The 24,373-nt window shown below is 41.3% G+C and overlaps 1 protein-coding gene across 1 annotated transcript in view; it reads right to left on the bottom strand.

Moving 5' to 3' along the window:
• cacna1c (calcium channel, voltage-dependent, L type, alpha 1C subunit) overlaps positions 1-24,373 on the bottom strand; it is a 149,910-nt gene that overhangs the window by 25,407 nt on the left and 100,130 nt on the right. The window contains exons 9-29 of the mRNA XM_076111439.1: positions 21,657-21,744; positions 21,137-21,221; positions 14,499-14,589; positions 11,580-11,606; positions 9,512-9,672; positions 9,342-9,415; positions 9,063-9,214; positions 8,603-8,804; positions 8,358-8,478; positions 7,855-7,969; positions 7,055-7,202; positions 6,837-6,906; positions 6,260-6,392; positions 5,948-6,077; positions 4,602-4,661; positions 4,140-4,246; positions 1,090-1,177; positions 894-1,001; positions 742-794; positions 491-637; positions 72-273 (exon numbers count right to left, since the gene is read on the bottom strand). Of these exons, the coding sequence (XP_075967554.1) occupies positions 72-273; positions 491-637; positions 742-794; positions 894-1,001; positions 1,090-1,177; positions 4,140-4,246; positions 4,602-4,661; positions 5,948-6,077; positions 6,260-6,392; positions 6,837-6,906; positions 7,055-7,202; positions 7,855-7,969; positions 8,358-8,478; positions 8,603-8,804; positions 9,063-9,214; positions 9,342-9,415; positions 9,512-9,672; positions 11,580-11,606; positions 14,499-14,589; positions 21,137-21,221; positions 21,657-21,744 (2,362 nt within the window). The remainder of the gene's footprint in view (positions 1-71; positions 274-490; positions 638-741; positions 795-893; positions 1,002-1,089; positions 1,178-4,139; positions 4,247-4,601; positions 4,662-5,947; positions 6,078-6,259; positions 6,393-6,836; positions 6,907-7,054; positions 7,203-7,854; positions 7,970-8,357; positions 8,479-8,602; positions 8,805-9,062; positions 9,215-9,341; positions 9,416-9,511; positions 9,673-11,579; positions 11,607-14,498; positions 14,590-21,136; positions 21,222-21,656; positions 21,745-24,373) is intronic.

Genomic DNA, 24,373 nt, shown 5'->3' with positions numbered 1-24,373 from the left:
TAAAAACTGCAGTTATACGCACACAACAGTGTGCACAAATCCAGTAATAGTTGATGTAAAACAAACACTACCTGATTCTTGTCCAGCTCACAGTTCTTATATTCCTGCTCTCCTTGCTCCTGGAATGTGACGATGACGAAACCGACGAAGATGTTCATCATGAAGAAGGCGATGATGATGATGTAGATGATGAAGAAGATGGAGATGACCACGCGGTAGTTGTAGACGGGCCCGACGTCCTCAGCGTGAGAGTCTATGGCCCGGTACAGTAACCTGAGGGAGGGCAGGGACAGATTCATTGACGGAAAGGAAGGTGGAGATTTTAGGACAGAAAGAGGGGGAGAGGAAAGGCACTTAACCCTCAGTTAACCCAGTAAAAAGATTTAATCAGCAGAAAGTATAGGGTAGGATACCAGGACGAAAAAGCAAGCGCACAGTGTACATACAGTACGCAGATCAAAACAAATTGTGTTTGTATGTAGACACACACCCTGGCCAGCCCTCGAAGGTAGACACCGCAAACAGAGCCATCATGCCTTGCAGGACATCGTCAAAGTTAAAGTCACTGTTCTCCCACAATCTCTGGGCTCTTTGAGGCTTCCCCACATCACCATCCTTATACATAATGTAGGAACCCCTGTAAATACAAGTACACACACACATGTATGCATTCACGTCTCATCCAGTAGTTATGCTATAAGAGAGAGTTCAACGAGCTTGCTTGCAGGAGGGATCTCTTACCTGCAGCCTGCATGAGTTTGTTTAGAGGTGTCGGTACAAAAGAAGAACTTGCCCTGATGGAAAAACATAGAAATGTACAACTCAGTATTGATTAAAGAAAAAAACATGATTACGACACTATCACTGAAGACGTTTCCCTCCTTTCGTCTTACCTTAAAGAGCTGTACTCCGATGCACGCGAACATGAACTGGAGCAACGTGGTGACGATGACAATGTTGCCGATGGTCCGGATGGCCACGAAGACGCACTGCACTACATGCTGGAAAAACGCCCCAAAAACGATAGTGAGTATTAGGGTGTGGCTTTCTTTGTTAAGAAGAGAATATGTATGTATTATGTGCTCTAACCTTCAGTCCTTTGGCTCTGTTGATGGCCCTCAGTGGTCTGAGCACTCGCAGAACTCTCAGGATCTTCACCACATTAATTGCACTGGACCTGAAACACACATGGAATTAAACTACTGACCAGTCAAACACACATTTTACTATTCAGACACATTTGCAAGGTTGAGACAACTCACACACAATGAATAGCAGTTTGTTAACACAAACTGTAGCATGAGTTTAAAAAGAAAAACTGTAGAGATCGAGACAACACACAAAAGCTAAGTCAATTTAAATGATCAAGATACAAGTAAATTGAACAACTGAGGCAAAAATCACATGACACTCAACAAAAAGTATAAAACGACATTTAAACAAATAATAACTGAGAATAACCATGATTCTTTTTATGATAAGTAAAGTTAGGATTAAACTGGGCAAACTACCCTCACCACTATGCTGTATAATATAGACAGATGTTTAACAGGAGATTGGCAGACGTGCACATTAATCTCAAGAAGTCAACGTTTATTGGCTAAATTCAGGTGGTTAAATAATTGGATTACAATCTGGTTTGGTAAATAATTATTACTGAAGTAATGATCATATACTATACGTGTTGCACCTCCTCTGACAATGTTAAGAGTACTAATTATCTATCAAAATCAGGATATGGACCGTGTCACTAGGGGCCATTAATCATAATGTTTGTATAATTTGTCTACAATAGTACTAAAAACTACTCTAAAGGTGTTTATGTAATAAAATACACACAAATACATGTGCTTCATGGACAAACACATACAAGTACAACACAGGTAGACCAACACAAAAACACAGACAGGCAAACAGAGAGTCATTGTAGGAGAGTGTCAGTTTAAGCCAAAGATCAAACAGCGTGTGACCTTTTAAAGAACACGGTTCAAAGGAAAAGGTTTTAACATACTAACCAAAAGGAATCAAATGAATACCGTGACATTTTGAATTTTACAATAAATGTTTGGAAAAGGCTTGAACATTGGTCCTTTGGTAATCTGAACTAGGCCTCCCAAGTGTATTTTTACCGTGTGACGTTAACGGCTGTCAAACGTGATACAATTCTAGCTTTCCATATTCTTTTACCTCTGATTTCAGTGTGCAAAGCTAATAAGCCAGTCATTCAGTTAACTGAAGAACAAATACAAAAACTTTTTCCTACGGTGTCACAAAGGCAGAGGGAAAAAAAGTGTATTCAAAATGTCAATGTATCCTTTTAAGGGAGTGACTTTTTAGACGGTTAAAGGAGTGATTTAAAGGGAGTGACATTACTCTGTGTTGACTTTTAAACAGAAAGTAAGGAAAGACCCGTTGTGCAACATTTTACACAGGAAGGTAAAGTTTAAGGGCAGTTAAAGGTAGTTCATGTGGAGTGGGATTTCATCAGCAACACATCAGTCAAACCAGCTGTGAAGATATCTTATCGTGATACAATCCAGACAAATGTGAAGTGAATTTGAAACTTTTTTTTTTAAATGTAGCAAAAATACAAAAGTTGTGCTTCAGTTAACTGGGTTGAAGGGAAAGATGAACCTGTTACACACTATTTGATTCTAAATCCTTTCCATAAAAAGGAAAAAATGTACGTCCAGAGATAAGAGGTTAATAGTATCAAATCAGCCACACTGCCATAGTGCTTTTATGTGAACCAATGTTAGCCCTATTTCATGCTGTCAACACACAATATCATGAGACTACACAGGATGACAGCTTAAACATCTGAGCTTTTACTGAATGTTGTTATTTGTTTTGCAACTGCTCATTTGCATATTAAATGAGTAACATCTTTATGAAGTTTTGCGTTACTTCAACGTGCACAGATACATGAATGGAAACATGGCAAGAGAGGTCTACATTTAAAGTATATCCCCAGAGAGATATTAGGTAGTCACAGTACTGAAGGAAGATGTACAGTAAATACTGAGACTGGAGTAAAAAAAAAAAAAATCTGTTTATAGACACCACTAAATGCAGCAACATCACAATTCGTTTGACTGTAATGTTTTCAAGACGAATCCCACACACTTACTACTTTTAACAGGAAAAACCACTGAGCTTTAGCATTAAGGTGCCGTTTCTATTGCCCAGGAGAGTTCAGCTTATCCAGAAACATGACAACTGAGACATACAAATATGTCAAAGAGTAGATTACCAAACATATTAACATTCACTAGATGTGACGGGTGACTGTAACATTAGAGGACACAGGGGAACCACTCCCCCCCCCCAGAAAAAAAAAACAATCTCTGCATCAAAAGCAATTATGCTGACGCCTGTATAGAGATATTTTTGGTGCAAAAGCCTACCATGTGTTCGTAATAGCAAATCAACCATTTATTATCATTACAGTATAATCCCATTAAACCTTCGCCTGCTCTTAACATCAGAGATTACAGCCTTGTGTTTGTTTCCCTTGCTCTGAAGAAGGCTTCGACTAAAACTCTCCAAGGCCATAGAAACACCAAATCAAAAGAGTGACAGCTTTACACAGTTAAGGTGAAGGTTTGTTAAGGGGGTTATTAATGCGGACTAATATGGACTTACGTCGAGACGTCTAGTCTATTAAGCATTAGAGACAGAGAGTGTAGCATATAGCATATTAAACATCAGAAATATCACAGCATTTCAAGGAGTTAACTGCTACGAGAAGCAGTGAACATATTTAATAAACATCACAAAGAGAAAAAAGGGGATCGGAGTCATGAAGTGTAAAATGGTTAGAGAATAGAGAGAAGTGTGAAGCATGGGGCAATTGACATTAACAAAATCGTTTTTCCTCACTTTACGACTTGGACTGGACTAGTGTCTCATGCACTCGTCATTATCTGGCAGCCTAGTCCGGTCCTTTAACGTGTAATAACACAAATGTATGTTTGATGATGTTGTAAGCTTCACTGGTGAAGTCGCTTGGAATTGCTGCCAAAAACTGTTGGTTGTATCAGTGCACACAATTTTGATTAAAATATGCCGAAGCAGCGAATGATTTAAATGGGACAACAGTATAAAACATGCATGAGCAAACATTAAATTGCACTCACTGTATTCCAGAGGAGATGAGAGACACACTGACAACCACCAGGTCCAAAATATTGAAATAGTTTCTACAGAATGAACCTTTATGGACGAAGGCCCCATAGGCTGTCATCTGTAGGGGTCAAAGTTCATGATTTAGAGTCAACTAAAGAGGCTAAATCACAGGTTAGTAGTGAACATGGGGAGCACATATGATGCATAGTGATACCGGCTGCCTTATCTTTAACACTGAGCAGGGATTTAATATTATCTGAGAGTAGGTGGTCATTGTTTTAACTTTTTTTAAAGGAGGGTTTACTACCAAGGACACATACTTGAAGTTATTTGAGTGACTATTTATTGCCATCATACACGTTGAATCTGTGTAAAAATATGTTTGGGACCTCATGAAAGTAATTCAAATGAATACTGTAGCATTTACAGATAATAAGGACCCCTTATCATACATCACAAACACTAAATACTACCTTAAGAATGATCTCTATGGTGAAGAGTCCAGTAAAGACATGGTCTGCATAGCCCAGGATCTAAAAAAGCAACAAAGGGAATCATTGTTTTTAGTTTAGGGATACCATTTCCATGATGACTAATGTACACTACACAATATCATTACAGGGATTAAAACAATGCTCAACGGCTTTCATTATGTCATCCTTTGTACTTGTAATAATACTAACCCGAAGACAAAATTGTGAACATGTTCCAAGGCTGAATGAATTCGGCAACCTTTAGAACTTAACTCAATGAAAAGCGACCCGGCATTCTTGCCAATTTTAGATTCGACCAGTAACAAAACAACTGCGTAAAGGTCTACGCTTCCATGGAATCGTTTACATGGTTAAAAACAAAGAGAGAAACAGGAGGAAGTGCAGTTTTCCGGGGGTTAAGGCTGAACTTATGGTCAGCTGTAGCATCGTCCTGGATGACTCCACAACACGCTGAAATAATAACGCTGAGGTTCAGGTCCAAGGATAATGAATTCCGATTGGACTAAAATAGACATAGAAAACAGAGCGGCATCTGAAAAACAGGATGTATAATTTCATTAAGGTTTCAGAGTGAGTTCCATTGAGGTAGACTAATATCCAGCCGCCTATTCCATAACCAAGGAAAATACAATAAAGCAGATCTTTATTAGCTCTGAGGGGGTCTTGCTCACTGAGAGAATACAAATACACAAACACACATACAGCACACACAGAGCTCAGTCTTTACATTAGACTTGAGCTCACAAATTACCCCCATAAACACTAAACAACATTAATACATAAGCAATATGGTGATGCTCTGTACCTGCAGTGAGGACATTGTCTCCATGGATACAAATAGTACATGTTTTGACATTTAACAGTTTGTCCTAAGGCAGAGTACACAGTCTCAGCTGCTGTATGCAAATCTATATATGCCACTACAATTTATACAGTCTTGGTTAAATGGGGGATAGCAAAAAATAAAACATTTCAACCATATTTCTTGGCTGCATGTTAAGTTGCCAACCTGGCTCAATAAAAAAAAAAAAATAGAGTTCAATTGACAAGACAAAGCTTAACAGACGTTTCACATCTTCTTAGTTAATCTTGGTTACAGTACTCTGGAAGAAATCTCATTAAGTGTAACAGACCGGTCGCAATAAGCTTTGGTTCCTCTATATGTTGCTGTCGGCTATAATCCCTTTAGTACAGAATGAATGTGTGGGCAACTAATGATGACTACGATGTTTGCCTCTGTCTGTGCCTTAATGTATAGTCGGCCTAATATGTGTTTATGCCGTATTTATACTTTAATACAGGTTTTTTTATAGTGTGTGTGTTACCTGGTTTCTGAAGGAGTCGTTCTTGACCGGGTCCTCTGCTGCCAGACTGATGCTGCTGAGCAGGATGAAGAAGAGGATGAGGTTGGTGAAGATGTTGTGGTTGACGATCTTATGGCAAAGAACCCTGAATCTAAAAAACAAAGTGAGAAAAACACATTTGAGTCACTTGTTACGACAATAACAGGACATTTTATAGGATCAGATAGAGAAGGGAACAAATAGGATGGAAAAACACGGGGAGAGACAGACAGATTAGATAAAAACAGAAGAGAGGGGGGAAGAAATGAAGGTTAGGCATAAGTGTCCTCTTACTTGTTGGTGTGACTGAAGACGAAGAAAGCGCGAGCCTCAGGCATGGGAATGGCCTTCTCCTTCAGCTGAATGTCGGAGAGCGGCCTCGGCCTCGGGCCCACTGGCATCTCTGGCTCTTCGTCGTCATCGTCTCCTGATGAGAGGGAGGAAAAAGTGAATAGTTAAAAGTAAATAGGAGGAAATTAAATGCTGACAATAAGTGGAGCTTGGCTTAAAGTATATGTGCCTTAGCAGAAAGTCACACAAAGGAACATCTGCAACCTGTTGACACTGATATTAAGCAATGCATTAAAGGTTGCTGGACCTAAGAGATCACCAGCCAGCCATGCCAGAAAGGAAGGTTCCAGAAGAGAAAATCCCATTTATATTCTGAATCGAGAATGTTTATTATTAGCCATAATGTCGTAAACATCCAAGCTGCCACGAACTAAGAGATTGTGATCCGATTCTGCATTCTCCTGTAAAAGCCACAAGTCTGTATGAGAGCAACCTTGTTTTAAAAAAAAAACATTTAAATCTGGTTTTAATCTAATCATTCCTCCATAAACACATTACATCGCTTTGGTTTGTGGGTTACCTATGTAATCATTGGCAGGGTATGGGTTCTTCTCTTCACTCTCATCTCCACAGTAGTCATCCATGGTAATCTGCAGAGACACAGAGCATTGTATTTATTTACCAACTCATTCATTTATCTGACAACACACACACACACTTGCTTGTGCTTTTTGAGGTCTGTTATTACTTTGGTCTTTCTTGAGGTGTGTGTGTGTGTGTGTGTGTGTGTGTGTGTACCTTAGTAGCAGTGTTTGTCTCTCCATCAGACGTGATGGACTTGAGCTCTATCTTCTCCTTCTTCTTCTTCTTCTTCTTCTTCTCCTTCTTCTTCTCCTCCTCCAGAGGCGGCTTCTCGTTGGCATGACGTTTCTCTGGACTGGCCAGCCTGGAGAACGAGGGAGGAAAAGAAGATTAGCATCTTTCCCCTTCTCTTAACCCGAGCAATGTTAGCCCCGTGTTAATCCGCGGATGTGTATCAAATCACATCTAAATTAACTAAATAAATAAACACTTAGATTTTCAATGATGGGGAGTATTTCAATCGCAGTGCTGTTGTAATCACAGTCAAACACAGAGTGCGCACTCAAGTGGTTGTTTTCCATCACACTTGTTTTTAGCAGATCAATACAGGCTGCAACCAAAAAGGAGACATTTAATGATTTGTGCCACTGAGGGGGACACTATCATCCTCCGCTGCTCTAAAATCTCACATTACCATTGCTGACAAATTACCTTTTGTACTGAATGAGGCGCTAAAATTACCCAATAAAATTGGTTTAGACAAAAAAGCAAAGCAGACAAATGTCAGCCTGTCTCTAAAACATAATAATATCTTCATATTCTAATTGTTAAGCATTTTTAGTACTTTGATTTCGAGGCTCCAGTATCCGCATCCGTAAATGTCTCTCGGCATAATTGCCTTGAGGTTGGGAGAACTCTCTCACTCCCTCTCTCTCATCCAACCATTTGTTTCTGGTGTTTGTCAGACTTATCGTCAGCTAACTGTCGACCTGTCTTTCTTCCTCTTTCTGCTTTACCTGGCAAGTTTCTTCCTCTCCTTCTCCTCTTCCTCCTCTTTCTGGGCGGATGTCAGGCTCTCGGCGTCTGCCAGATTGTCGACAGCAATGGCCAAGAAGACATTCAGTAAGATATCTGTTCAGAGGGTTGAAGCTAAGGATGTTGCTGACCCACCAGAACATGTGTGTGGTTGGTGGATAATTAGTAATCTTTCTGCATCTGAAAGACACTGAACTGCTTGAGTAGAGATACTAAGTGAGGGCTTCATGAGTGATATCATGCAAAACAGACCCTTCCCTCCTGCTTCCACATCCTAAATAGGGGTAAGATTTAATTCAAATCACAACCAGACCCAATGTTATGTGGTTGATAGGATGCAATTTAACAGAATCAGAAAACAAGCTCCAGACTTTTGATTTTTTGGTTCTTGTCATCACTCATCCCCCCTCCACCTCTCTTCAGATCCACTTCATATAGGCTGTTATGTAGCTACTTTATGTTGGGCTCAGTTGAGGCAGGATACAGTTTCCGCAGATGAAGAGGATGATGAAGTAGATGCAGACCAGCATGCCGGGGAAGGACGGTCCACCGTACGCCATGATACCATCGTACATCACAGAGTTCCAGTCCTCTCCCGTTAGGATCTGTGGAGAAAGAAAGAAATTGAATTCAAATCTTGAGAAAATCAGTCATCATTTTATGGACACAAGCTGAGAATAGAAGACAGAAACACAAGATGCAGACCAGAAACATTTGCAGTATCATTACCTGAAACACGGTGAGCAGAGACTGGGGAAAGTTGTCAAAGGTGCTGCGTCTGGTCTCGTCGAAGTTGAATTTCCCCCCAAACAGCTGCATGCCGAGCAGGGAGAAGATGATGATGAAGAGGAAGAGCAGGAGCAGCAGGGAAGCAATGGAGCGAACAGAGTTTAGAAGGGAGGCCACCAGGTTGGACAGGGAGTTCCAGTATCTGTGGGAGAGACATCCGGTTAACATGTGTGCATGCACACAAACAGAAGTACATACAGGTGTAAAAGAAGATAACTAAACATTTATCCGTCATAAACACACTACATACTTGAATATGTTTGACATTTTATTTGTTTCCTTTCTTATCAGCATCCCGAGGACATTTGGCAACACAATAGTTGCAAATGTTAATGTATGTGTGTGTGGAAGGGCAACGGGATACTCAATAATCGTCGAAATTCAAAATGTCTAAACTAACCTGGTTATTTTGAAGATTCTCAGCAAGCGTACGCAGCGCAACACAGAGATGCCGAGAGGAGACATGACCTTGGTTTCCACCAGAATGGTCTCAAGAATTCCTCCACATACTACGAAGCTGTCGAAGCGATTGAAGAGCGAAACAAAGTACGCCTGTGGAGAGTTTGGAGAGATTTAAGGGAGCAAATACTTGAGACGGGAGTTTACATTTCTCTTGACAAACAATACAATATTTTCCCATGCAACTCATTTTGAGGAAAAATAATGCTTAGCCACCGACCTGCAGACCCAGACTGTACATCTTCAACAGCATCTCACCAGTGAAGAGTGCTAGCAACACCTTGTTGGCTATGTCTGAGGAGGAGGAAAGACAGGAGAGTAAGAAAAGAGGAAAGAGGAAAGGGGTTGGAAAGAGGAAACAAGGGAAGAATAAAACGTGTGCTCACGTACCTTGTACATCTGTTAACCACTGAGGCTGCTGGTGATGTTCAGAGGCGATGGTCAGAGTGTTGAGGAAAACCAGGAAGATGACCAGCCAATAGAAAACCTGCGATTTGACCCCTGCCCGGCACTTCCTCCTACACAGCCTGTTCCACCTCCGAGAGTATCGACTGAGGAGGAAGAAGCAGAGATTGAGAGATGGGGAGGTGAGTAGGGAAGGGAGAGAGGAGAGGTGGGGGAAAAGGAGGGACGTGGGAAAGAGAGCAGAGAAGCAGACGAGGGAGGAAACAAAAGAGGAGAGGCCCATGAGAGAAGAGAGAAGGGAAAAAACGAAAGAATGATCAAAAGAAACAAACAGCGGATGAGAGAGAAGAAAAAGAAAGAGTCAATTAGTCTGTCTACAAAGTAGTGATGACATCATCCGTTGGCCGGTGGTAGTCTCTTGTTGAGCTGTGGAGCAGTTAGTCATCCTCAAAGACATTTCACACCAAGAAAAAGCCAGTAGGATGAGCTTTGTTGCAGAATGAGATATGCACCATTTGAGGCAATAAAAGGAACGCTTATTCTTATGAAATGATTGAAGGGACAAATTGAAATTGAAATATGTCACACCGTGATTCACACTTGAAGGGAAATGCCTGCTTCAAATGAAGAAGTGGTTCATTTTAGCGTTAAAAAAAACCAAACAATTTCTTTCGTTTTAGACAATTCAAGATGTTGTTCGGTGTTGTTATGTACACAAGGTCTTTTGCACTTTACCTGCCCACTACTGTTAAAAAATAGTTTCTGGTAATTGCCAGCTTCACACCTCTCACTCACTCACCTACACTGATGTACCGGTGATCGTACAACTGAAATTCGTCCAGACACGTGCGCAGTACTTGCACAGAGGCAAACAGTAGCGTGTAATTACAAGAAAATCTATCAGGAAATCTATCAGACCAATCAGCTTTTATTCATAACAACTAAATGAATCCAGACCATAACTGCCCTAATCAATCATCTGTCTCTTTCTGTTGTGGGTGTCTATTGATTATTCACCCTCAATCCCTTCCTCCACAACAACAGACACGGTTGCAAGGAGACGTCACAGCTCACCAGGAAGTGTTATTCTTCCTTGTCTATACAAAATGTATGTTTCACCAGAGTGTGTATAAGCTATTTAGAGTCATGTATGGCACACAGCGGCTTCTCCACGATGCACACACTGAATGTTACACGAGACACAACTCACAACAGAAGCGGACATGCATTCTTACAGAAAAAGACATTTCTAATGTCTATGACAACCCGTGTTACAGTAATATTTTCATATTAACATGTACAACAATGTCCCTGATAGGAATAAATAGACCTCATTCATATTTTAGAAAATGACCCAATTTCCTTTAATGAATATTTTCAAAATTTTGGAAAAGACACTCAATTGCTTTTATGCAGAGAGTTAGATGAGAAGATTAAATCCACTCTTATATCTGCCTGTTATATATGAAGCTACAGCCAGCACCCAGTTAGCTTAGCTTAGAGTGGAAAGAAGGTGGACAAAGCCAACCTGGCTCTGTCCAAAGGTAAACAAAATTGTTATGGTGCCCAGCCAAGAAATAGCCTTGCCAATAACCTCCCTTGAACCATAACTTGACATTTTTAAGCCTTTTATTTGTACGGATTAAACAAAAGGAGATAAATCATGTTAATTAGTGAGCTTTAGCAGTGCTCGTAGGCTGGTCTTGTTAACTTAGCCAGGGTAGCTGTTTACCCCCGCTTCCAGTAAGCTAAGCTAACTGGCTGTAGATTGGTATTTACCATACAGACATGAGAGTAGTATTTATCTTCTCGTCTAACTCTTTGCAAGAAAGAAACTATTTTCTAAAAGTAGAACTATTCCTTTACAGAGCAAAGCTCTCTCTCTCTCTCTCTCTCTCTCTCTCTCTCTTTCTGTCAGTTTGTCTGTGTTTCTTTTGCATGACTATAGACAAGCAAAAAACACACCCACACACACACACACACACATCCAGCAACCACAGCAGTAGAGACATTAGAGCAGGTGAATTGAAAGACTATGATAACATGTACTAACCTGAACTTGGATTTGGAGATCCTATTTCTGGAACACAGAAAACAGAATGGATTATACACACACACACACACATAACACACACAGACAGCTGGACAACATGAAAGGGGTGATTTGAAAGTGATATTTGCCTGAGCAAATATGTTGCTTCAACAACTTAGTGTGGGTCCAGAATGTCCTGCCTTTTTCTAAATGCAGTTACTTTACATCACCAAAAAAAACTTTCAAACAATAGTTCAGAGGTGGAGGGGAACTACACTAATCAAGCATCAAAGCTGACAGTCTTGTATTTTTTCTGCAGAACTGAATGAACATCAGTAATTCACCCACTTTCCTTTTGAGCAAATCACCCCAAGAACGTATACATACATACAGTGGAATCCAGTCAAAAGAAAAAAAATATGCTACAAGTTTGGATTTCCTCCAATCAGTCCTGGTGTGAAAAAACACAATGTATAAATAGAAAAATGCCTGTTGATTGTTCACCACTGTAACAGCAAAAGGCACATACATAAAGTACTGAGGACAAGAGATTATGGAAGACATTGTCTCTGAGAGGAGAGAAGAGAAGAGAAGAGGAGAGGAGAGAACAGAAGAGAAGAAGAGAAGAGGAGAAGAGAGAAGAGAACAGGACAGAAATTCCCACCGTGGAAATTTGACACATATCTGCTGTAATGTTTGAGTAACCTGATCTGACCACGGGGCAACATTATAGGCCGACGCTCTTCTCTCAGCCAAAGGTTGTTCAATGAATCAAAAGAGAACTCAGTACTATCACATACTGTAATGAGCTTTAATTAAGGGACTTGTTGTGAGCAACTGTGCACCGATGTTTGTAAAAGCAGATGACCCGCTGACTGACTGAAGCAATGAAATGACTCACTGACTGACTCGACGATAGAATAGAATGACTGACTGGATGGATATGGAGGCTGACAGCACACGCGTCTCTTCTCTCTATGTGTCCGTCTCGATTATGGAGATCAGCGGGCGTCGAAGTAGCTCCTAACCCGAGGTCTGTCTCCATAGCAATGTGGAGAAGAACTGACACACACTGAAAGTCTCCAGATTTATCTCCTAATAGTGTGAGCACATGCCCCGAGACAGACTTGTTGCAGTCTCGCAGAGGAAGGATGAGGGCTCGTATTTCTTGGCAAGGTTCACTATTCGTTCGGTTTAGGACGGTCTGTGAAAGCAACTTATTTAAGTCAGACTATTGCAGGTGCAAACTCTGAAGCTCTATTGTGGTTCATAGAAAAGGAGATCGATGCTGAGTGTAGACCTACATTATCATTATTAATGCATATTTTTGGGGTTTGGAATGTTGATTGGACAAAAAAAACATTTGAAGATGTCGAATAAGCTTCTGGGAAATTATAATTTTTCACTATTCTTCATTTTATAGACAAAACGATTTACAACATGGCGCAACATACGCTTTAAATGAATGACACAAATTACTAATTTGCTGGTTTCACTATAGCTTCTATTTGTCTTTTTTATGTTTGGAGTTGTCTTGGTCTGATGGGACAAATAAACGCAAACAACATAACAAAGACAAAAGTAACAGATGGACAGCAAGAGTACAGATGAACAACAGTGTGCCGTCGAAGTGTACCCACTGGCTCTACTGTGTCTCTGGTCAACAGCATTCTTGATTTCACAGTAACTGTCTCTATTCAGTTCTACTCTATTCTGCTGCGTGCACCGCGATGCACCGTTCTGTATGTAGGTGTGTTTGCTCGTGTGTGCTGAAGTGGGCCCGCTGGGGTCACGGCTCCTGCGCGGCCTTCTGTCTAAAGAAAGAAAGCGATGCACTTGTTTGAATAATGTAAAAAATGAAAGGAGAGGGGGGGGGGGGAGCAGGTGCAAGTGAGTCAGCTGTTCGTGAGCTCCCACAGGGGAGGAGGAAAGCACTTTACTAACAAACACACAAAGGAGAGAGAGAAAGAGCAGAAACAGACGGAGAGAAGAAAAGGAGAAAATACATGGATTAGATGAGACACGAGAGATCTTCTGCTTCTCTACGTTTTGTGTAGTCCAAACGAAGGTCAAACTTTCTTTGTACCACATGAATCAACAGATACTTTGACGTCTTCTCTCATTTCTTCTTCTGTTCATGAATGTACATAATGCCTTCAGTCAAAGAACGTCTCAGACATATTCTGCGACGAGTACTTTACAAGAAAAGTTAAAATTCTGTGACGCTTTGATGTATGAAACCTTTTCATAATCCAACTGGAAAAACTTAAAAATACACAGCGTACTGTACAAACTATAAACCTGTATTTCATACTTTGTGAAAATATACTTTTTTTGTATGACATATTCATATTTTAATATAAAAAATGTGCCCAAAAGCAAGATTAAAAACATTCAAATTTTCAGCAATGAAAAAAAAAGACCTAGCAACTAGAACCAACGTCTGACTGCAATGGTGTTGTTAAGTTGTAGTGTACTAGAAAAAAGAATAAGGCACGGCGGTTTAGTGTGGGATTAATTCCTCTTAGCCCGACCTCCGTTTCATCAAGGTCACAGATTTTTTTGGGGGAAAGGAGTAATTTCATTAGCTGTGAAAAAGAAAAAGACCTCCGGAAACAGCAACTCGGTTTAGCTGCCTCCTCAGATCCACCATGGTTATGGTTCTCCCTGTCAAGTTTTTCCGTTTAGAGTATGATGACAACCCACCGTCGCTCTGCTCTCCTCTAACCAGTGAGCTTGACGAGACAGAGGTCTGGCTTTGTGAGATCACTGAAAGGCAGAGTCACTTGTACCACGGCAAACGTTCAAGCGCTAACACAGGAAAGATGCTTGATAGAGTTCATCCTTGAGATTGACAGAAGATGACCGAGTGAGAGAGAGAGATAGCTGAGCGATAGAAGGATGAGGAGAGGTGTGTATGAGAGAGGGTGAGGTACTTACGCTAGCCGGGTACAGCAGGTCTCCCCCTCCACGTCTCCCCCGGGGGCGTTGTCTGTGTTGACTGATTCATTCTCACTCGCTGGCATGCTCACTGAGGGACGGAAAGGAGCCCGAGAAAAAGAGGTGACAGATATAGAACGAAAGACAGAAAAAGAGAGAGAGAGAGAGAGACAACGCTGAATTAACAGGCCAGGTCAAAAGGGCTGTACAATCAATCTCGCTCCGTTTTTTTACTGTAATGCTGTAAACCTTGAGCTGAAATCATTGTGGACCCCGAAATGTCCGTCAACTTTATAAATGACTTAGTACACACACACACACACACACACACACACACACACACACACACACACACACACACACACACACACACACACACACACACACAGTTAAAAGCTACAAAGTACATCAAGACTTTTACAGGTAGATACTGAGGGCTGCACTCGATTCTGGGTCAAACACTGTTAATCAACTCATCTGATTTCTATAAGACTAAAAAGTAATCTTTTATAAATCTATACAGTATATCTGCACTGATTGCCTAAACTAATTACACGCTTAGTTTCCATACCAGCAATATTTACCGGTTAGGCGTGCTGGGACACAAGCCCTGCAACAGCTATTAGGAAGGACTTTCACTTCTAAGCTGAAGGCTAGCTTAATTCCGGGTGAACTAAATCTGAACAAAACCCTTTTGTGATTTCATAGCTCAAGGAGATTGAAAGAAAAAACATGCTGGAGATTTTGGTCTTTGGTCTGCAAACCTTGCGGGGGATGTTTGAGCTTAATTGCAGCCAAGTTAAAAAAAAAAAAAAAAAGAACTGTAATGCATTTTATTCAGGCTTCTAAACTTTAACCACGCTGTGAGAGCTTTGGCGGGATTTATGTCAACGCAAACATCTGAAAATTAGTTAATTAACTTAATCTTTTTTTGCAGTTGTATAAACAGGAAGCTCACAGAGCCCAATCTGTCTTTGTTTATAAAGCCACAAGGAGACTGCAAATGTGTCGCTTTGTCATTATTTTAATTGTAGTGGTGGGTAAAGACGGAAGGATGCTGGGAAGGTGGAGGCAGAGACGGCTGTTGAGGAAGGACAGGAGTAACATAAATGGGCTGTTAAGGATGGAAAAGTGTTAAAGAGGAAAAAGAGGGAGAACGTTGAGTAGGGGAGGGGGTGACGGGAGCATCGAGGGAGGTATGGATGGAAGGAGAGGAACAAAAATGGGATGAATGTGGGGATGGCTGGTTGAGAGACTGATATGAAGTGATACATTGCTTTTTATTGCTTCTGTCAGTCTTTGGCTGCCTGCGGGAATGAGCCGCAGCTCTTTCACTGTCACCTCAAACACTTATTGTAACACCCTCTGGGTACCTGAGTCAGACACTGATATGAATCTCAATGCATCTGGTATTAAAGTAAAATATCTAGCGTTAAATAAAGCAAAACCTACTCTTGCAGAACGACTCTTAGCATGAAACCAAGGGACATGATGGGCACTTAAGATGAGAGGGCATTTTAAAAAAAACGGAAAATCACAATCTTGATTTTAGTAACTCAAAAATACAGAGCTCATCTTGTAACTGTGCTTTATTATCTCAGCTCCAGTATTATAAATCGCTTTCCAATAACAATTTCCCGCCCTGACATTGGCCCTTCTGCATTCCTAATGAGAATATTAATGGTGCTCCATGCAGATTTTCGAATAAGATTAAGTTCCACATAAAAAAAGAATAATATGACCATGAATAAAGATGAGTGAATTACGCAGTGCCAAACAAATAGGCAATAAAGTTAAGCAAAGAAAAGAAAGCTGGCGGCAGTCATCAAGACAATCATCATACTCAAGTCCTGAGTGTCCTAATAAAAACAAGGAAAAAAGGTTTTGACAATGACAATAAAGCACAGCTACATATGAGTAAATAACATTTGCAGCATTCATAGGTTTAAGAACCTGTACATGTATATTTATATCTGTTTTTTGTTGTTGCTGTGTTTTATTTAAAGAGCGGGTTTGTAAGCACTTAGCTCACATAATACATCAAAGTAAGCTACAGTGAGTGAACAGTGTGCCTTGCCACATGCTTGGTGATGGATGAAGTCTGTGCTGCAGAGATCAGGATGGTCTCCCTGAACATTAAGGCCTCTGCTGCGAACACGCTGTATGTTCCTCAACCTCGACACATAACACCTGCTGCTACGCTACTTAGTTAAAAGCACTCGGGGCCCTCCGGTCTCTCCCGAGGCTAAAGCCTTTTCAAATATAAAACCAGCCTAGTGCCTTCTCCTCAATGGAGCTCTGAACTAGTTTAAAAACCTATTGTTAGAGTAAACCCAAAAGACTTGAGACACGGACAAGTGAAGGAAGGAACGAGCAGCATGAGAGGGAGAGACATGGAAGGAGGGAGGGAATGAGGAAGACAGGCAAGGGTCACACTTTTTCCAACTCAACCGAGGGATTCATTCATTCTTAGCAATGTTGGCATGTGTGAATGAGTTCAAATATTAAATAACAGCACTGAAAATAACCAAACACCATAATGTACTGAACTGAATGATGACAAAAGTATTCAGTACAATAGTCTTGGGAAAAAACATGTGTGTGTGTGTTCGTGTCAACATACTCAAAAAGGGCATAAGTCAGATATTGTCCATGCCATCATCTCCATTGGCCATTTACAGATATTTCAAGCATTCCAAATGTTCCAGTACCAAACTGCCCTACAGTGACTGTGAATTCACAGTTCAAATCCTAGACAAAGTATTCAGAACATGAGGTTTTCATGCAGTTGAAATGTAATACAATACTGTGGTATTTTGAATTTTAGTCTCTCTTTTTTGCTCACTAGGCAATTGTCATTATGGATTATAAATAGCATGTAAGCACTCAACACTGATGTCAGTAAAAAGAAGTCTCTTACATGTCTACTCAACAATATGACAAGTGCTGGGAGAAACTTATAAAAAAGGCTAAAATTCAATTTCCCCCCCGCTATTTCTCTGTTATCTTTTATTATCAGAGCTAGCGTGGCTAGCAACAGTGCAGGGGGATTTTTAGGGAAAGGAATCTGAAACAACAAAGAGAGGACTGTGACATCACAAATATTATGAATGTTTTTAGTTGTCATGTGCAGTGTGTAAACCGCACTTTAATTGTTTTCTGTGATGACATTGTCCTCTTGGGGTTTTTTTTCAGAAAAGTCAGGCAGATGCGAACGGTTTCCTTTCCTACGAACCTATTAAGGAAAAAGTGTGGCTGCATCTCAATACAGAAAGGATGTTTTCTCCTCCTGTCCTTATCCACTGTACTGACGGTTCTCGTCTTTTAGATTACACACAGTTTAAACAGCGTGAAACACGGTCAAGCTGACACACAACATTAATATTAATGTGTATATGGCCTGGAGATTATTGTTCAGAGGAAGGTGTACAGAAGAGTTCAGGAAGACAATAAGAACAAACTACTTTACAGTGTTGAGAGGCAGCCACTGGAAATAAGGTGCTTCCTACAAAGCAGGAGGAGAGGAGAGGGGGAGAGGACAGGGAGAGAGGAGAGGAGGTGCAGTTCGCTTGCATGTCTAGAAATCACGTTTCCAGTAAATCTTTAACTAGTGTTGGACCATGCAGACAGACGCACACGCCTTACGAAGGAAAGCCGCATTTTTCTTCACGGCTCCACGCAGGGACTGAAAACGCTGGCTCTTACCTGGGGATAGAGAGCACGGCTCAGCAACACAGACACACACACACACACACGCATGGATACACACAAATAGGCACTCACAGACGGCACTAACGTGGAAATGCACACAAACGGTGTATTCGAGCACAAATAATCACGTGCGCTCGTTCCGGCGCTGCTGACATACACAACCTGTTGCAAAGAAACATGATTGCTTCGGCAAAAATGACATTCTCTCTTTACAGTCACACCTCAGTGCATGACTCGAGCTATTACTGTAATTCCAGATGTATTACCAGCATAACTGGCAAGAAGACATGACTGCCTGTTTCTCTCTTGTACCATTTAGACTTTCAGTCTCCGTTTCATTGCCAGACTTTTCCATCGTGTTTGAACTAAAACCTTCTCATTCTCTTCGGTAAAAAGAAGGTACAGAGCAGGATTAATTCATTGGGAGGATTCATAGTCTAGAGAGTGGAGGAAGTGAACATTCAACAGCAGGTTGTTGGGTTGTTTTCACTGAGCACTACACATAACAATACATTCGTCCATCCTTTTGTCCGTGCGCTTGGCAAACACAAAAGCTATTGTTTTCAGTCCACTTCACCCCTTCCTCTCACACTGTTTGCGTCGTCGTGAGCCTGTACAGCCGTCAGCGTGCTCCTCCATATACTGGAGGTCTATTGTTGGGTTCTGCACATTTTTCCAGTGATTCGCATACGATTGTCAAAGCGAGAGTACCAGCGATATTCTTTTAAGTGAGTCAATTAAGACAGTAGCAGAAATAAAACCGCATGTGAAGCCTGAAATCTAGCAAACATCTAGAACACCAGCATATATGCAAAGACACAGTCATACAGATAATCATACAGTTATCCATATCAATTAACCAATCACTGATCACTTCAAGCATCGTATAAGCTTTACTTATGCAAGTGGTGTTCATTGAAATATGTTTTATAACTTAGTGAAGACTTCACATCCTTCTGGCTCTCTTGGGGAGTTGTGAGGTGTTCTCTGATCACCTCCCCCCCCCCCCCCACACACACACACAAAAAAAAAAAATCAATATGGTGAAAGACATCTACTACTCGCACGAATAACAACCACACACATACTATAAATATCTGTATACCTCTATGAACACACTATTCCCTTCATACATCAATGTGATTCCCCTGTAGCTGTTCATGTAAAGATGGGATTATAGATAGACAAGGGTGTGTGTGGTCTCTGTATGTGTGTGTGGTCATTAGTATGACTTGTTCAAGATGTTCTCTGTCCCAGATACTCTCCCTGTCACACACACACACCTTCTCTCTATATATTTCTATCCCTCTTTTATCCCTCTGCATCTATTTTCCCTTCCATCTGTCTCTCTCCTATCCTTTCTTCTATTCTCTAAGTGTCCTGTCCATTCTTAGGACATGCGTGTGTGTGCGTGTGTGTGTGTGTGTGTGTGTGTGCGGTCTATGCAAAATGTCTGGTGCAGCAGGGACAAACTGCCCTCATTCATCTTCCCAGAGGAGAATCCATCCATCGAGGAGAGAGGGAGACAGAACAATATGGCTGAGTTGAGTTGGCCAGTGACATGATTTCCCACCTACACAAACGAGGGGGATGATTGATCTCTCTGATGGAGAACTTCTGATCATACATCAATCATTTTGGCCGCAGTTATATCATTTAATAAAAGTAATGGACTGAATCTTGCACCTGACTGATATCCACAGCTTGACTCTTTAAAGGTAAATAGTTTTTTTCTGAAGCAAATCTGTTTTATTGTATACGTTTTAAGTATAGACTTATATTAGACTAGACTGGATCAAGCACTCACACAGTCTGTCTTGTTTTCCCCGACAACTAACTCGGGCTTGTCTGAACATTGCACATCATTTAAGTGATACAGTACGAAATCAAGAAAAGAAGCATCTAAATATTGTGATGTGACATTTCACAAAATTGGCCCAATTGGGGGGCCACATTCTGTATTTGTTTGTTTGTTAACATATGCAAGCCACTGCTGCTGTGTTTTTGCCACTGATTGGCCCGGGGCAGCGATAACAGGTGATAACAAGGAGATTCGTTTTAGATTAGCCACAGGGGTACCGTGCCTTATTTTCATGTAAATAGGGTCGTGGTAATTCCTCGAGCTTCACTGACAGATTAGATCATCATTTATTATTTCTTTCCTCTTCCCTTGGCAGTCATTAGTGTTTCTCAGTATGAGCCACAGCTCTGCATCTTTAGTCCTCATCATTCGTTCATCATCAATGTGAGGAAGCTGAGCTCCAAGCACTGACAAAATAGTTCACAGTACATACTGTACATACTAAACAGTAAATAATAGTGCGTTGAAGTATTTTGTCAAATCCCTGCCTCTCTTCCTCACCATCCCTATCTGGAGTTCTATCTATCTTCTCTAAGACTAAACCTCCAGGTCCAAAGAGGCCAGAGTTATACCTTCCCTCCCCAGGAAATGTAGCTCAGTCCTGAGGAGACATGTACCGATTTGTGGCTGCCTCTCTCTGGAGGTGTTGTGGAGAGAGACGAGGTGTTCATTTGTGTGTATACATTTCTGTCAGAGCACAAGCACACACAGTCCTAAGGGTGCATACCTACAGTGTGTGTATGTGTGTGTATGTGAGTGTGTGCCCAGAGGCTATTAGCTGCAGTCTGACACATTCCACTAATATCTAAACAGGTTTTAAACCTCAGGAGGGTTCTCAGCCAAAGCAAGCAGAGAATATTAACATCTTCTCAGTCTGTCAGTCACTCTGACTATGAACCACTACCATGTGATGGAGACCAAACCTTAGATTTAACGCAAACATTCTGTATGTAAACAGGATCAATCCAGCCGTGCTGTCTCACACAAAGTCTTACTCAACCCAAAACTGCCAATACCACCAAACAACAATTCACAAATCACACGCGCGCACACACACTGTACTCACGGTTTCTAGGTTTATCATCGTCCATGCCCTCCTCTTCATTCTCTGGGTCAATGTCTTCAGCCTGAGTGATCCAGTCTAAATAGCCCTGTATTCACACACACAGAGAAAATACTGATTGGTCAGCAGTATTGAAAGCAGTCTTCTTATCAACAAAACTGCAGTCATCTGACATAAATTGGGAATTTTATGATTGAAAGGTTTCAGCATTGTTTACGTTTCTTGATTTTCGTGTACCAAACACCTTTAGATGATGTAAGAACATACAGTAGGTGCAACTACAACATCTTACTTATTTAAAATCGTATACTTATCTCTTTGATTTCCTCTTTTGTAAAACATGTAACTTCAGTCTCTCTGCTCTGCTTTCTATGCTTGCTGCCTTAAACTGGAGGTGTTTTTGACTTCTCTTTGACATTCATCTTAAATGTCAATCACCTTTTTTGGCAGTAATATACAGTGAATCTTAGTGGTGAAGAACAGCCTCTTTCAGAAGGGGCCTCAGGAACAGAGAACAGCCTACCTTGAGGTCCTCCTCCAGTTGCTGTTTTTCTCTGAGTTTCTGGAAGTCACCACGTGCCTTGGCCTTCTCTCTCTCCTTGGAAAACTCTCTGGGAGGAAGGGAGCAGGATGGAGGGATGGAAGGTAGACCATGGGGAGGAGGGGGAGGGGGGGAGGGAGAGAAACCAGAAACAGAGAGGGGGAAAAATAATCTGAAAATCTAAACTGAAGAGCAGCAAAACTAATCATGTGACAATACAACATAGAACATTGTACAGTGCTTCAGGACAGGAAGGAGGGAAAACCTGCTAAAGAGAGAAAAAGAAAGCAAATGTAAAGTGAAGAGAGAGAAGCTCTGCCAAGGAGAAAAAAGGTGTTAGTATGCAAATACAGATGAAAGCACATTGGAGCCGGATTCACATCTCAATCTATCAAATGTGGCCAACAGATACATACAGTTCTGTTTATGTGTTGGTTAACATGGTAACTTCAATAAACCATGACGCACAATAAGCCGTCATATCAACACACAATGTGAAATGAGCTGCAATGGCAATTATTGGATTTGATAAACTCTCTAATACACTGTTTAACCCTTACTATTGTTGATTAGATTCACTAATCTGCAATTGGTTCTACATCGATTGGAATTGATGTAGCTGTATAATAATCATTAAGCCTGATGCACTGGTGGGAAAGTGAATTGAGACACCCCTACTGACTGACCACGTCACAACTTTAATGGTTAAGAGTTAGCTGCTGGTAAACTTTCAGCTCGAGGACCTGTCATACACTCTTACCATAGTAATAATTACATTATATGGTGTTTTAGCCTATAATATATAGACCGAAGGTGATTTAGTCCAGATTATTTTGTAATTCATGCGGATTAGTCATCTAATTGTTGCTGTCCCAGGGGGCAACAGCGCCTCAGGTGCTCCCGAGCCTGCTGGGAGTTGTAGTTTCTACTGTCCCACCGCCGGCTCTCCTGCCAGCTGCAATGTGCTTGGTACAACCCCCGAGGGAGGGAGGGTGAGGGCATCCCTCACCAGCTGTACCACCTCAGCTTGCTCTGGTCAAATTGGAGGAGAAGTGGCTCTGCACCGAGGTCGCCCTGCATCACTGAGCTCCTCACCTTTTGTCTGCCATCGCACTCTTTCTGTCGCCACCCAGACGCTTTGGCCACAGAATGAATGAAGATATGCAGTTAAAGCGAGAGCTTTATTTTGTGCCTGAGCTGTCTTCTCATATACTTTGCAATGTGTGTAAATGTAGAACACTCTATAGTCACTTATTATAGAGCGCTTTATTATTTTTTTACTTTATTCTTATTAATACAGTGTGATGCCAGCTTTTTCAAGTTTCTCAGCATTTTGGAGGTGATATGGACAAAGGGAACTGAAGCAAAAATGATTTAAGACAACTAAAATCAACGTTAGGAGAGTGTGAAATATTGAAACATTATGATGAAACCCGGTGAAATTACTTCCAGGTGTCAGCACAAAAGAAAGAATTAAGGGACAGTTGATTTAACGCTGCACTTGGGGAAGGTTAAAGTCAGGTTGGAGCCAAATAATTCATTAGGATGAGAGCTGAGAGGAGCTGGGAGGCTTTGGGACCATTTGCAGTCTATTGACAAGTAAACTTGGAGCCTCCCTGCGGTGGATATTTTGAATAAGGATATCAGTGGTCAGTAGAGTCCCCTGCTCTTGGCAACTTCATACTTTCAAATAACAGCGTCCAGTTAATTGAGACTTTTTGCAGCAATGGAACTTTCAGACTCATCCGAAGGTTCATCTGATATTCTCATTCAGATATTATGCAACTATTACATCGATTTTAATCCAACTCCCAGGAGAGCAAGACCAGGATCCATAAGAAAACTCTATAGATCGCCGTGTGCCAATTTCATTGATTTTCACAGTCCGTCTATAGTCTGGGACAGAATACAAGAGAGAGACTGTTCATGGATTGTTTGTGTGTGTGTGTGTGTGTGTGTGTGTGTGAAATTTAGAGGAATGATGGTAAAGATCACCCCTACAGACAGCTGACAAACACTCACACAAGACAGATCAATGAGCATTAGGACAAACTGCTACTGCCTCGCTTGTCAGAACATTAGCAGGAGACCCAATCCTTATTGATCCGTGTTTGTGTGTGCCAGTGTGTAATCTATGTGTGTGTGTGACTGCAAAACTCAGAGGAATCACTCTCAATTTTCCCATTCTCATCATCTCATTTTTCTGTCCATTGGATTCTCCTATTTCCACCTCACTTTCTGTTCCTCTTTCTCTTCCACCCCTTCTCTTTCTCTCTAGCCCCATTCTTTTTATTTACAGATTACATTCAAGTCCAGACAAACATGGTCACACCCGATGTTTCCGTCTCAACGCCCGTCGCTCGCCTTCTTCCTGCTTAGCCATTAGTTAGTGTGTCAATCTGAGACCCACACACACTCCATGGAGGAAGCAGTTGGTAAAAGGTCAGGCCGTGTAGTGTGCTGACAGCATCATTATTCAGAAGTCAAACAAAGAGTCAGACAGCCAAACCCCCCCAAGCTGTTTGGACCAGATAGACCTCTATTATTTTCCCCACAATGCTGCTGTCACATCACTGTGGGTTTCAAGAGTCAGATTCGGGTCAGTCAGTCAGGGGTGAGACACTTCACTCCCCTAAACCTGTTCCCTACCCAAGATCCTCATGACCTGAGGCCTGTGAAGAAACCATCAAAACAAGTTG

Source organism: Anarhichas minor, unplaced genomic scaffold (assembly GCF_050575085.1).
Source record: "Anarhichas minor isolate MPS153535 unplaced genomic scaffold, ASM5057508v1 ptg000045l, whole genome shotgun sequence".
NCBI classification, from domain to species: Eukaryota; Metazoa; Chordata; class Actinopteri; order Perciformes; family Anarhichadidae; genus Anarhichas; species Anarhichas minor.
This window is presented reverse-complemented; position numbering and strand designations above follow the sequence as displayed.